The 15,118-nt window shown below is 41.0% G+C and overlaps 1 protein-coding gene across 2 annotated transcripts in view; it reads left to right on the top strand.

Moving 5' to 3' along the window:
- Positions 1 to 15,118, top strand: part of pappaa (pregnancy-associated plasma protein A, pappalysin 1a) — a 117,164-nt gene that overhangs the window by 88,676 nt on the left and 13,370 nt on the right. The window contains exons 16-21 of one of the 2 annotated variants that reach the window (XM_033646882.2): positions 306 to 507; positions 676 to 877; positions 2,383 to 2,530; positions 2,935 to 3,050; positions 8,408 to 8,479; positions 10,622 to 10,720. In XM_033646882.2, the coding sequence (XP_033502773.2) occupies positions 306 to 507; positions 676 to 877; positions 2,383 to 2,530; positions 2,935 to 3,050; positions 8,408 to 8,479; positions 10,622 to 10,720 (839 nt within the window). Of the gene's footprint in view, positions 1 to 305; positions 508 to 675; positions 908 to 2,382; positions 2,531 to 2,934; positions 3,051 to 8,407; positions 8,480 to 10,621; positions 10,721 to 15,118 lie in introns of both variants that reach the window. The other variant, XM_033646881.2, reaches the window with a different exon arrangement.

The following is a 15,118-nucleotide window of genomic DNA, read 5'->3' as shown; positions in this document are numbered from 1 at the left end:
AATCAGGTATTCACCCAGACCATGGTATAAACAAATTTAATGCACAGTAGAAACCTAAATAAGTGATATCATAGATTTTACAGTATGCCATAACATACAGACAAGAACAATTGAAAGTCAGAATTACAAAAATATAAAATTATTTCATTCTTTTTCACTTCAGTCACTTGATTGTCCAAATTCTGCTCCTCAGTCCACACATTTTCATGTGCATCTTTCTTTTGTATTTCTCATTTTTGACTGAAATTCACTGACCAATGCTTAATTTTTATTTTTCATCTACCTCTTTTCCTTTCTCTCCTCAGGTACAAACAACACCCTTACCTGTCTAGAAGATGGTCTGTGGTCTTTCCCAGAGGCTCTTTGTGAGCTCCGCTGCCCAGCCCCTCCTCCTGTGCCCAATGCTGTGCTACAGACCAAGCGCTGCAATGAGACAGGCCTCAAAGTGGGCACCCTCTGCAAGTACAAGTGCAAGCCAGGCTACCACGTCACCAGCAAACCCAAGAGGTAAAGAAAGCATGGTTGTTGTTGGTTTGTGTCTTCAACAGAAAATGTTCCCAAATGATAAAAAAAACCACCTTCAAATCAGTTCCATTTAAAGACTCTTTATTTTAACCTCACTGAAGTTACACAAAGCCTACAAGGCTAACTGTTAATCATCTCCTTTCCCTTTAGGCGTGCATTTAAGCGCCAGTGCACGGAGGATGGCAGCTGGCTAGAGGGGGCATGTGAGCCAGTGACTTGTGATCCCCCACCTCCCATCTTCCACGGCTCCTATCACTGCACTGACGGCTTCCGCTTTGACAGTGTCTGCAAACTCAACTGCTCTGATCCTGCCGGTAATACTGCTATCGCCGGAGGAGGCTCTGCCCATACGGTGAGGCTGCTGCACGCTCCATGCAAGCAGGTCTGTCCATCTCTTTCCTCTCTTTCTATTCTTGCTTTACCTATATGTTTGTCTTCTTTTTGTCACGTGTATAAAAAGTGGACATTCTCTCTTTTTCTCCCGTCTTTGCATCCTCACTGTTGATCACTTTTAAGGTTTACATGGCGTATAAGTAATAAATTATATAATGTAAAATAAATACCATATAATTCATTAGAAGCATTTGTGTTTGTTGGTTGTTAAATACCAAGGCCCTTCACAATGCACTTAGTCATGTTTGTGTAAATATTGGTTGTTTAAAGGGACAGTCTAACTCAAAAGCAACAATGCATATTTTTCTTCTTACCTGTAGTGCTATTTATTGGTTGAGGGTTTTTTTTATGTGAGTTGCTGAGTGTTGGCGATATAGATGTAGAGATGTCTGCCCTCTCTCCAATATAATGGAACTCTATGGCACTCAGCTTGTAGTACTCAAAGCACCAAAATATACATTTGAAAAACTCAACAGCAATGTCTCTTTCCAGAAATCATGACCCGGTTACTCAAGATAATGCGCAGACCTTGTTGTGAGCAGTTTCATGCCGGAACTTTTTTCTTTCAACCAAACTATACCTACCAATATTATCACTACTGAGCTAGCTAATGTTACATCTCAACTAAGGAGTTGTTATTGTTTAGACAAAGCTCTCGTCCACTCTTCCTTCTGTTGGGTGATATGGTTAGTTGGTCTAGTTTAGTAGAAAGAAAATAGTTCCGACACAAAACTGCTCACAACAAAGGCTGTGGATTATCTTGAGTAACCAGGTCATGATTTCTGGGAAGAGACATTGCTGTTGAGTTTTTCAAATGTATTTTTTGGCGCTTTGAGCACCACAAGCCGAGTGCAATCTAGTTCCATTTTATTCTACAAAAGGCAGACATCTCTACGGCAAGTATTTCCAATACCCGGCAACTCATGCCAAAACAATCCAGATACCAAAAAAAATGCTACAGGTAAGAGGAAAAATATGTATTTTTGATTTGGGGTTTAAATGTCTCTTTAAAACACATTATTGTAAAAATTCTCTTATCAAATACCATAAAAGTAGATTACACTATAATATTGAGTTTATGATAGCTGATGATTTTTCAAAAACACACTCATTATCCTGGCTGTCTTTTAACTGAAACTTCTTATGCTGCCCTCACCGTCGGAACGCTTGTCTCTCCCTGCCTGTTTCTCTCCCTGTCTCCCTTAGCCCTACTCAATTTGACGCCATGCTAATTAGATTGCTATTGATTTCTAGAATAGTCCTGCCGCCACAGACTTTTGAAATGTATACACCTTTTAATCTGTTCTGCCTCTCAGGCGTTGTGGGTTGGATGCCTGATAAAAATTGGATCGTATTTCCCCCGTTGCAACGGGATGCCATCTCAATGTCCTTGGCCTTCAAGTGTTTGCGTGTCAATGTGTGTGTGTATAATTGTTTGCCTGTCAATGTATGTGTTATTTTCAGGGCGCAGGGTCCAATGTGATCCGATGTAGGAAGGATGGGAACTGGACAGGGTCGTTCCGCCTATGCCCACACAGCAAAGGCCAGTGTTCTTTACCTCAAAACCTCCATTATAGCCTACAGTACTCATGCAAGCGAGGACACGGCATAGGTCTGTATGCACAAATTTACTGTTGTATAATAACAATTCAATTTTCTTACTGCTGATGTCATCTTTCATTATTTGTATTACTCACAGCCTTTGTTACACGGCTATTATTCTTCATCATTCATATTACTCATTCCTTTTCATTTTGTACTGTCCGTAATCATTATAATTTGTTCCTAATGAGAGCCAACAAAATGTCCGAACCACTCTAATGTAACCTAGCACTTTGAATATTACAGAATATAATAATTATTTTAAGGGGAAGGGGGGAAGGATACATCAATTGAAATGCCTTGGGTCTAGGTGTTGTTTGTGCATACTTTTATTGGTTTTTGTTTTTCTGTTTCTCTCTTGCTCTCTCTCACACACACACACACACATACACACACACACACACACACACACAGGTGAGGAGTGTGAGCTGACGTGCAGAGAGAGTAACAATGACGTGGTGATCCTCCCTAGCAACATGACAGTTGAAAGTGTACTTAAAGAGCACTGGAGGAACCCGCACAAAGTCAAGGTATGTTTGTACGTGTGTTTGTGTCCACCTCACAGCTCTAACAGACGCACTTCACAAAGTTCTGCGATCGACAACTCGCCTGGAAGGAATTTCGCGTATAGCGTCCACATCCTGGCTCTATTGTCCACAATGCAAAATGCCAGCATGGCAACCCTTCAGATATTTTCAGTCTATTTTTAATTGGAAGTGTGAAAACGTGCTGCTGCCCTCTCGCATCCCTGTCCTCAGTATGGCATTTCAGCTACCTTTCTTGGAGAAAGCAAAAGCTGCAAAGCATCTTCTGGAAATAAGTGTTGTCACTACAGTGACATTTGTAGTGTTCCATTTGCCATGTACTTGTGTTAACCAGAAATAACCCATAGTGAAAAAACAAAACAAAACAAAACAAAACAAACTTTACTATTGCTACCGTTGTGGCTAGGTTGTAAAACCTTTTCGACACTCACAGGTTAATGACCTTATTTGATTTAGATATGCTTCACAGCTGCCGGCCTCACTGATTAAGTTATGTTTGCTTAAACTGGCAGATAGCAAAATAAAGAGGTTAGAGAACATTTTGGGGAAGGTCATTACACACATATCTGTACACCTTGTCCCTTTGGGAGTGCCACCGAGTGACACCCAACCACCTCTGGTGTCATTTGAGTTTATATAAAGCTTCTGGGTGGGTGGGGATAGGGCTGTGGTGTGTATATGAGTATATATGTGTATGTGTGTGTTAGTGTGTGTAGGTAAAGAGTACTAGACTACACTTTACTCTTCTAATCTTACTCTCCCTTTTAACTTGATTAATGTAAACGATAGGCAATTAGTTTTTAGTGTTTTTGTCAGCCTAATGCCCTTTTAGCTGTAGAGTCAGAGAAAGATCTTACTAAATAGCATCAAGTTTTGTAACCAGAGCAGGAGAAAAGAGAAGCCACGGCCGAGTAAAGGAACACATTGTGTTTCTCACTGTATTTTTTTCCCCTACAACTCCTTTTGTTTTTGTTTCAGAGTCACACTGAGTCAGCAGCTTTTTGTGGTGGATGTCGGGAGAGAGAGGTGGCTCGGGCCACGTGGACATGAAATGATCTGTTTTTCATGGATTTGTGTAACTGATATGATTTGTGCTCAGTGGTAATTTGAGACCAGAGGCTCTGCTGTTGGGGGCAGTGGATAGCATAAGTCAGAAAAGGGGTGGTAGGGTGAGTGTTTCAGACATGCACCAGGGTTAGGGGGGTTAGACGAGTAAGAGTTTTTGCTGGTAGTGTGCACTTAAGCATGTGCCATATTTTGTCCTGTGCTGCTACCTGTCAGGTGATAGATTCCAAATCGATTGACTCCAGAGTTTCTGTGTTGATGTACTTAATGCAAGGATGGTCGGTTTAATCACACACATACACAACAACCCTATTACCAGAATAAATGTTGGCATTGCATGTCTTTGCAAACCACATATATGTTACATTAATATATTTCATATGTAGCTGATATGTTGACACTTAAAGTTTCTTCATATTTACATTTTATATTGTGACAGCACTGTGATTAAAATGTGGTTACATTTAGGCACAAAAACCACAAAGTTAGGGTTAGGAAAACATCATGTTTTAGCTCTTGTTACAAAATAATGCTTTTATCATTACAAACACAGCAGAAAATATCATGAACTCTTGTAAAAATAATACCAGGTTTGGTCTCTGCAAACACAGCTGGAAATATCAATAAGTCTTGTTAAAACATACCTGCTTTTGTTGCTACAAACGCAGCTGGACATGTCTCTGACTCTCATTAAAATATACCCTCTTTTGTCGCTACAAACAGCTGGAAATGTCCCAAACTTTTGTTAAAAATAACACTTTTGTCACTACAAACACAGCTGGAAATGTCCCAAACTATTGTTAAAAAATAATGCTTTTGTCACTACAAACACAGCTGGAAATGTCTCAAACTCTTGTTAAAATATAACCTCTTTTGTCTCTACAAACACAGCTGAAAATGTCCTGAACTCTCATTTAAAATAATACCAGGTTTGGTCTCTACAAATACAGCTGGAAATGTCTCAAACTCTCATTAAAATATACCCTCTTTTGTCGCTACAAACAGCTAGAAATGTCCCAAACTCTTGTTATAAAATAAAACTTTTGTCACTACAAACACAGCTGGAAATGTCCCATACTATTGTTAAAAAATAATGCTTTTGTCACTATAAACACAGCTGGAAATGTCTCAAACTCTTGTTAAAATATACCCTCTTTTGTCGCTACAAACAGCTGGAAATGTCCCAAACTCTTGTTAAAAAAATACCTGCTTTTGTCTCTACAAACACAGCTGAAAATGTCCTGAACTCTCATTTAAAATAATTCCAGGTTTGGTCTCTACAAACAGCTGGAAATATCCATAAGTCTTGTTAAAACATACCTGCTTTTGTTGCTGCAAACACAGCTAGAAATGTCTCAAACTCTTGTTAAAATATACCCTCTTTTGTCGCTACAAACAGCTGGAAATGTCCCAAACTCTTGATAAAAAAATACCTGCTTTTGTCTCTACAAACATAGCTGAAAATGTCCTGAACTCTCGTTTAAAAAATACCAGGTTTGGTCACTACAAACACGGCTGGAAATGTCCCAAACTCTTGTCAAGGAAATACCCACTTTTTTCACTACAAACACAGCTGAAAATGTCCTGAACTCTAGATAAAAATAATACCAGATTTGGTCTCTACAATCACAGCTGAAAATACTCTCCTTAAAAAATACCTGCTTTTGTCACTACAAACATGTTAAAAATGTCCCAAACTCTCATTAAGAAATACCTGTTTTGGCTGGAAATGCCCCAAACTCTCATTAAAATATAGAAGTATCCCTAACTAAAAATAAATTTGGTTTGGTCACTTCAAACACAGCTCAAAATGTCCAGAATTTTTGTTAAAGAATACCCTCTTTTGTTGGTCATTAACAGTGTTCTGTTGCTCTCTGCTGCTTGGCCACTGCCTGACCTAGGTGTCATGCCATACACCATCCTCTCCTCCCCCTGATGAGAAACTCAGCTCATATACATGTAATCTGAAGTACCTGACTTTTTTTGATATCATACCTATGAAACATACAAATGTTACATATCAGTGGTTTGCAAAAACGTATAATGCCAATATTTTCTTCTGATGACTGGGCTGCGCACACAAGCTATACCATTTCCGATAGTAATCAGACTTATTACAAGCATCCCAGCGATGAAGGGACAGAAATTTGCATTGTGTAGTCATTTGTTAGACATCACATTTGCAATTACACTTGTGTCAAAGTTAAAAGGATCATTTATAGTGAGAGGGTCGCCCATTTAATTCTAGAAGCAAAAAAATAGATGCAACACGAAATGCATTAAATACCCAAAGGCCAAACAGATGGATAGATATTGCTGAGATTTAAGATATAGGGAGGGAATGCACAGGGCTGTCACAAAATGGTATTAAGAAACAAGAACAGGAGGGGGTTGCTCTGGTGGAAAAAGAAATCAATCATGCAATGGCTTACAGTTGTAGTAACAGTTGGAGCGTAGTAACATGGAGCAGACACCATAACTTCGAAACTCCCCTGTAGTTTAGGATTCTTCATACAGAATCTAAAAGAGAATTCATGTCCCCAAATGCACTTTCTAGTTCTACTTTGCTGAGTTGGAGGTTAATGTTTCCCAACTTAATAAGTGATGTTGATTTATTGCCTTTAAACTAGTTGTATTTCCGTTCTTGGTGTGACCCACTTAGAATTCGCTCCTGCTTCCCTACCTCCACCTTCTCTTCCTCCTCTTTTTCCTGTCCCTCTAACAATTCTGCGCCCCCAGCACCCTCCTCCCCCTTTATCAGCAAAATTACCCTGTCGGGCTTGCTGTGGAATTAGTCATTTTCTACATGACATGACCTCGTCTGTGGTGGCGCTGAGATAGGGATCTATTTTTATGTGGTATCAGCGCCCCGGGGATGCTTCAGAGGGTGAGGATCCTATACGTAGTGAGGGGTGAGGCCAGGCCACGATCATGGATTATCATGATTTACGGCCTTGCTGAGAGAGGAAAAAAAAGAGTGAGAGAGAGAAAATGAGGGAGAGGGGAAGAGAAGGAGTTTCTGGATGACATCATCATAGCAGAGCACGGGAAAAAGAATAAAAGTACAGTAGTTGCAAAAAGTTTCACCTCTAAGACAAAATAATGTGCTTACTCTTCCACCATAGAGGGACTAACCATCATTGCCTTCACTTCTGAACACACATGCAAACACACACCACAGATGTGCCTGCATTCTGCCATGCAGTGCGACATCGCAATAGTAGAACGGTTATTCCCGCAGCTCTCGGTTGTCCTCAGATGTTATGTTGTTCTTTCGCTCCACCTTCAACCCCCCATCTTTCTTTTTTTGCATTGATTTGCTGACAGCACTGAAATGAAAAATACCTTAGGTTGCAGCAACAAAAGAAAAGCACGTCAACTTTGGGAGATATTGGGACACAGGGGTCTGAGAAATGGACCAATCTAAGGTCAGACAGTCCTCTGCTGTGGATGACACTTTTGATCACACACACTACTATCCCAGTCTGGGGTCACACTTGCTGTAAACAAAACCCCTCTCCACCTACTGGCTCGAGTAGACTCATATACTGTACGCTACTGTCCCTGTGTGCTTAAACACACACACACACACACACACACACACAATAGAGATGGCCTCACAGCACAGACACACATGCCCATCTGGATTCATGTGAACATATGCATTTTCATGTCCCTACAGTATATACTTACATTTGCACATGCAGGTACACACTCTATGCACAGTGCTGCCCACCTCCCCTGGACACAAATGTTTTCTGTTGCATTTCAATGAAGAGCACAGTGGGAGAACAGGATGGGATTCCACACATTCTGCAAAGATATTTGAGAACACGGTGCTCTTTACCTCTATGTCTCCCTCTCTCTGCCTCCCTCTTGCTCTCAGCTCATTCCCCCCCTGGGGCTATGACTTAGTTATGAAAAAACACAATGTTTTATCAAGTTGTGTCTTGTAAAAATCAACTTATTCCGCTTTGTTCTGAGGTGGAAAAAGGTCAGTATGAATCAAAGAAGGATTGAGAATGAAAGCCTCCATGTGTAGCACAGGAGCCTTTTTGATAACCCCTATGTTTCGCTATGTTAGGTGTGTGTGTGTGCGTTTGCGAGTGTGTGGCTAGAAAGTGCCCTGTGACTTTGTGTGGAGTGAAATGCAGGTAAATGTAACACATTCTTGGCAAAGCTATTTAAATGCTGTACATAAGGGAAATACCCCCCTTAAAGCACCACTGTTTCTTAAATAATTACACCTCACCTCAAATTTTTGTCTTATCTTTCAGAGCATAGTCTGTACAATGGGACTGAAATGGTATCCGCACCCAGAATTGCTCCACTGCATCAAAGGATGTGAGGTAAGGGCTGGACCTGAATTAGATTCGTTTTTGTGGAGTAATAGTCTCATCTATCATATGGGACTTTAATACTTTAATCCTTCCACCTTCCTTGATCCCAAACCAAACAGAGCGATGAGAAATGTGTCTGATATATTATGTTGCCAGATTTTAGTATAGACATTTATAGTGGATATTACAGTTGGTTCCACTTTCATGGTGAATAAACATATTCATACAAGCATGAAAACAGCACAAAACATACACGTGGTAATGCTTGTCTGGGCACATAAAAATGACCCCCGCTTACACAAAGAACACACCCAAAGAAACTAGCTTTGATACAAATGAATCACAGTCTTAACAGCCTGCAAATGTAGTCTTATAAAAGTTTATTTGCTGTGCTTGGCCAATGGATTTGGATGGACAATGGACTGGCAGATGCTGGACAAGTAAAATACTCAGACCAACCTGCACAGTGGGTGAAGATTGTCAGAATACTTGGATTTATAAGTCGCAATTTATTTCCAGATAGGGCTGAGATTGGTAGCCAGTATTTTTTCTACAGGCTAGCTGATGTGGGGGTGAAGTTAAAAGTACAGTAATGTTGTCCACTTCGAGGGCTGTTTCTGATGTCAGTTGGGAGGGGAAAACAGGTATATGGATGAATTACTGAATAGGTCTACTAGGAACAGGCCCAAGGGCCCAAAGTGTCAGGGCCCCTTCTGGCCTCCACCTGCAAAACGTTGATCAAATTAACATGTATTGACCAAGAAGAGACTCAAATGACCACAAGGAGATGCAAAGGAACTACAAAAAGACACGAAACGATTATGAAATGATGAAAAGGGATGACAAAGAGACACAGACCTACAAAGAGACAAACACTTGTCACAAATAGGTGCAAAAAAACTACAATGAAGCACGGAATTACTGCATAGAGACACAAAATGACCAAAAAGACACATATATACAGCTTAGAAACACAAAATGACCTCAAAGAGACACAAAACAATTCCAAAGAAACACAAAACAACCACAAGGACACACAGAAATACCAGAGACACAAAACCACAAAGAGACGCTGACAACTACAGAAAGATGCAAAATAACAACAGGTGTGTCTTGTGACTATGTGGGAGAGGTGGTGGAGCCTTTTGCATGTCTGTGCCTAGGGGCCCATTGTTTCATAATCTGTCCATGTGTACAGGTGTATGGTTCAGAGAAGCCATTTAGGAATTCAGTCAAAAATGCTGTTGTTATGGGTCCATGTCATTGGTCCGACAGCCCATTGGTCTGACATCCCATTAGTCCGATGGTCTGCGGTGCTGAACGGCTCCCGGCGGGTGTATTTCTGCCTTGATGGTGTGCCGCGACCGGCTCTGGGTCAGCTGGGAAAGGCTTGAGGCGAAGCAGGCTCACATCTTATGTGTTTGTCACTTTCTTTTTCATTTTAACCCACACCATGATCTTTTCCTAACCCTAACCAAGTGGTTTTTGTGCCTAAACCTAACCAGACCTTAACCACAGGGCATCATGATGATTTCGGAACAACGGGACTTCGGAACAATGGATTTAATATGGTCGGAACAATGGGATGTCGGACCAATGGGCTGTCGGACCAATGGGCAGTTTGCGTTGCTACATGGGTATCTGACTCTCATTGACACTTATCAGCTTGCTTACTGATTTATTACCTCTTAAACATGTGATCATGTGATCACATGCTAAACATGTCCTCTCTTTAAAAATGGTACGTTCACATGTGAATACAACATGTGAAAGAATTTCACTTTACGCCACGGAAGAATGATATCATCAACTCAGTTTAGGCCAATGGGATAAGCTGATTGGTAACCCAAGTGGAAAGGGTGAGGCCAACACAATAAATCACCTTATTGGAGTGTTTTGTGCAGTGGATAGTTTATGGTGTCCTCGGTTTGATTTAAAGGTCTGGCCCACTAAGGGCTTAAAAAGTCATGTTGAAAAATGGGGTAAATTTAATGTATGAGATTCATCAGCAAATATATCCAGAGACCTCTAAAAGGCCCTGAAATGCTCGGAAGTAAACTAGAAAAGGCTTCTTCGGCACTTGGGCTTTTAACTATTATCTTTACTTGCTCAGGGCTCTTGCCTAATTGATGCTCTCTCTTTCTGGTACAGCCATTCATGGGAGACAACTACTGTGATTCGGTCAACAACAGAGCCTTCTGCAACTATGACGGCGGAGACTGCTGCCAATCCACTGTCAAGACCAAGAAGGTTAGTGGCATGCTTGTACCTCGCCCTTCAGACAAAGAGATGATGTTGGATTTGGTCCTGGTCACACTGATCAACAGTCAGTGTTTGTTCCCCAACTCTGGAGTCACACAAAGCTTAGGAATAAATCCCGCCTCCCACATGTGATCGTTTTTTTTTTTCTTTTCCCTGCGCCTTACCGACTTAGACTTCTTCATTTTCTCACTGCCATGTATCCAGTGGAGATTGCCATTATCAAACTTTGACATTTATAAATGATCATTTCAAGGTATAATGGAAACAACAACTGAATATACTGTTCAGGAATGCTGCATTTCATTTCTTGGAACATCTCTAAACAGATTCTTCCTTCCTTTGCTTTGTGTCCAGCCGTAGATTACTGGTAGACAGATTACTGATACAGATCCAAAACAGTGGGAGTTGTCAGACTTCGTCAGTAGTCTTTGCTTTTCTTTGATATTCAGTTTCCTAATGTGTAAAACGTCTATATTTGTCTCTGTGTGCCTGTTACAACCTGTTCTCATTCCCACATTGTCAAATACCAGCGCTTTGTCACACCCTCTGGGTGTCTGATTCTGATGCACAAGGCATCTTTAGAATCTGTATCAGACGCACAGCTGTCTCCTGGGTGAAACACGCATTGGTAATGTTAAAGAAAGTACGTTTGTTATGGAGTAACGGTTAAACATAGTGTAATATTACTTGAATAGGTGTTGTGAAGTGATGTATCTATGTGATGTACTTTCGTACCTTATGTAATCTTACATTAAAATAGGTCAATGTTGATTTTTAGTTTTACACAAGACACAAACAGAGGCCTCCTGGGTCAAAGTCCTGTTTTTCTATCATTGTCCATTACCCGACCAACTCCCTATGCACACTTTGTCGCTCTTTATAGCAGTTGCTTTGAGCGTCTAATATTGCTGCAGATGGGAGTTAGTTGAAAGCTTGATGCATCTCACGCAGACACTAAAGATAACCTTGTGCATCAGTATTCAGACGCCAAGAATCGTGACACAACGTCAGTATGTGACAAATTGGAAGAGAGACCAGGCTGGAAGTTACTCACTCCACAAACTGTGGGTAGTCATTTTAATCTAACTTAGTTATCACAGAGACAAAAGCTCATGGCTTTAAGAACTTAAACTGCATCATACTTGCTTCTCTTATGATTAATTAGAACTCTCACCTGTCAACACCCAATCAGCTGTGTTACATTTCAGCATTAAGCTGAGCATGACAAAAAGTTTGGTCATCTTTGTGATATTAACTCTCTTAATTCAGGGATGTGCTTTGTCTGGCTCTTTCCAGCCAGTTACTGGCTAAGAAACTGAGTGGAAGTGTATTGTAGCTTCTGTGCAGCAGCATCTGCTTCTCTGGCCTGGCCTGTTTCTGTGAATCTGGCGAGGGACTTTAGTTGTACTCCTGGCATATCCATCTGTATGTCTGGCTGGACTTATATTGCAGTCTATGTGTCTCACTGGCTGTGTCAGTGTGTCTGACTGGAAAACCTCTTTATTTCCTCTCGGGGGGGAAACTGACATATGAGGGACATCTCACTATCTTCCATTTTATAATCAAAGTTCCCATGATTGCTTCCGGTCCATCTTCACACAGGTTTTCATGGATGTTTTGGATCCCTCAACGTGAGGACAGAAATAATCATGTTTCTTTCCTGGCTAACAACATTTTTCCAGAGACGGCTTCTTTGATTTTTATTATTTGTTCCTTAGTTAAACCTTTGTCTGTAAAAACATTGGCAACAGATTGACCAAGGCATGGCCTTTAGTAGAGGAACAGGGTTTTTTTAAATGGTCACATCCACATTGTTTTCCTAAGAGAAGCACCCAAGTGCACCTCCAAGTACCCTCGAGGAGAAATAGTACTGGTCTTAAAATCCTTTTTTTTTGTGAACATGTACTGGTGCATTGAACTCCATGCACCAAAATTTTTTACCTGCAACAAATTTTCTTTTACTGTACCATTTGGTGTGGCTTCTGCAGTGATGCGTGCGCTGTGCTGGACCGTCATGGTGAAGCGGAAGCTGAGCCAGAAGCTTTCAATTTACTGGTCCATCTACATCCCAACCCTCACCTATGGTCATGAGATTTGGGTAGTGACCAAAAGAATGAGGTCGCGGATACAAGCGGCTGAAATGAGTTTCCTCCATGGAGTGGCTGGGCTCAGCCTTAGATACAGGACAAGGAGCTCAGACATCTGGAGGAAGCTCGGAGTAGAGCCGCTGCTCCTTCGCATCGAAAGGGGTCAGTTGAGGTGGTTCGGGCATCTTATCAGGATGCCTCCTGGGCACCTCTGCTGAAGGTGTTCTGGGCATGTCCCACTGGTAGGAGGCCCTGGGGCAGACCCAGAATGTGCTGGAGGGATTACATATCTCATCTGGTCTGGGAGGTCTGGGGTATTTTGCTTGGCCTGCTGCCTCTGCAACCTGGCTCCGGATAAGCGGGTGAAAATGGATGGATGGATGTACCATTTGGTGCATTTGTCCTTTTTACGCTGCACTTCAAAAGAAATCCAACACTGACCGCTGTGACATTTTTTGCTAGTTTTAACTGTGCAAAACTTTCCAAGCACATGATTACTGCCAGAATCCGAAGTTCTTCAATTCAAAAGATTACGTCGTATTTCTGTTTGCCGAGCTTGTATCTACTGCTCTAAAAGACTGTATTATGATCTAAAGAGTCACATGGAGTCTCCGATGTGTCACATGACTTGTCTCAATGGATCTTTCCTGGGGCAGTAGGCAGAATCCAGAAGAGGAAAGCTAGACATTTTGGCTGCCCAATACCAATTAATTAAGCACCAAACATTTATACCGAAATTTTATGAAAATAAACACACTAAAAAGATTTAACTGATTTCAGTTGGACTTTAAACAATTATAATTACAAAGGACTAGCTAGCAGCCTCAAGAGAGAGGCATTTACACCTCACGTCTCTGTTTTATGCAATGTATTCATTGTTCAAGTTAGTGCCCGTCATAAGGAAAAACTACATACTAATTGATAACAATATTTAATCTTCAACCTTCTGTATAATGGCTTCTATCCTGTTGCAAAGCCTCCAATTACAAAATGTGCACTACGTCCCACATGCACTTTCAACAAGAGCCTGCATTATTCCTAGAAATATGTAATACACAAAAATACAATAATTTTACTCAATCATCTACTATGCGTCTGGTAACGTGACAGATAAATTGTGGTACAAGTAAATTACCGTCAAGGCAGATTTGTACAGGATAATATCACTTAGACTTTTGCAGTTCTCATAATTTACTAGATGTTTGGCCTCTTAAAGCTGATTTGCCCTGAACTAATTTTGCCAAACAACCACTCTTCATATGTTAGATTGCACTGTGCTACTCGGCAATTAACATTCCTAACCTATCTCTAGCTAGAAAGAGGTCCAGAGGTCCATGATTTGTTCTCGTCCTCTATTCTTAACTTCAGTATTTGATGTAAGGTATTGTATCCTAAGTTCAATAGCAGCAGGAAAGTCGGTGAGCAGCCCGCTGGGAAGTGACCTCACTCCTGAAGTGGTTTTCGCTGCTGTTGATTGACGCTATCTCATCTCTACATCTTCTGGCCCCAGTCCAGTGCAGGGGCTCAGTGAGAACTTGCATAACTCACTTTTACTGACAGACCCCAATGGGGGGATAGCCTCAATTGAATTACTGCAGCAACAAGAGGTTGAGCTTGGTGAGAGCAGAGCAGGCCATTGATCTTGTAAAGAGTTAGGATTTGTTATGTTGTACATCAAAGGAGGGCACGGTCAGTTTAACTATACATCTTATCCTTGGGTGTCAAGTGAGAAATCTATAGTTTAATAATGAAATTCCTGGATGGTTTTGGCATTTTGGTCCACTTCCTAAAAGGAGGTTGAAGCTAGTCCAAAATTAAAAACACATTTAAACAGATATATCGTCCTTAGTCTTAGATTAGCGTTGAAAGGTCCAGTGTGTAAGACTTAGGGGCATCTATTGGCAGAAATAGTATATCATATTCATAACTATGTTCTCAGTAGTTTATAATCACCTGAAAATAACAGTTGTTGTGTTTTTTTACCGTAGAATGAGCTGTTTATATCTACAAATGGAGTGGGCCTTCTTCCAAGCCCAGAATGAACAAATCAAATATTGGCTGTAGATGATTCCCTTCGTGTTTTCATGTTGGCCACCATAGTTCTCCTATATACCTGAGGCTCCAAAAAAACCCAGCACACACATCCATAAATGATAAATACTGGGTGCTGGACAGAAGAACAAATACAAAAATACAAAAACAGGTCTGCACACCAGAAACTGCGCCTTCTGGAAATTTTAATCGTATCACAACATGTGACGTTGCAGGCACCAGCCCTTCATCAGACGTGAACAAGATA

Source organism: Epinephelus lanceolatus, chromosome 19, assembly GCF_041903045.1.
Source record: "Epinephelus lanceolatus isolate andai-2023 chromosome 19, ASM4190304v1, whole genome shotgun sequence".
Taxonomy (NCBI): Eukaryota; Metazoa; Chordata; class Actinopteri; order Perciformes; family Serranidae; genus Epinephelus; species Epinephelus lanceolatus.
Note: the sequence above shows the minus strand (reverse complement) of the source record. Positions and strands in the feature narration are given on the sequence as shown.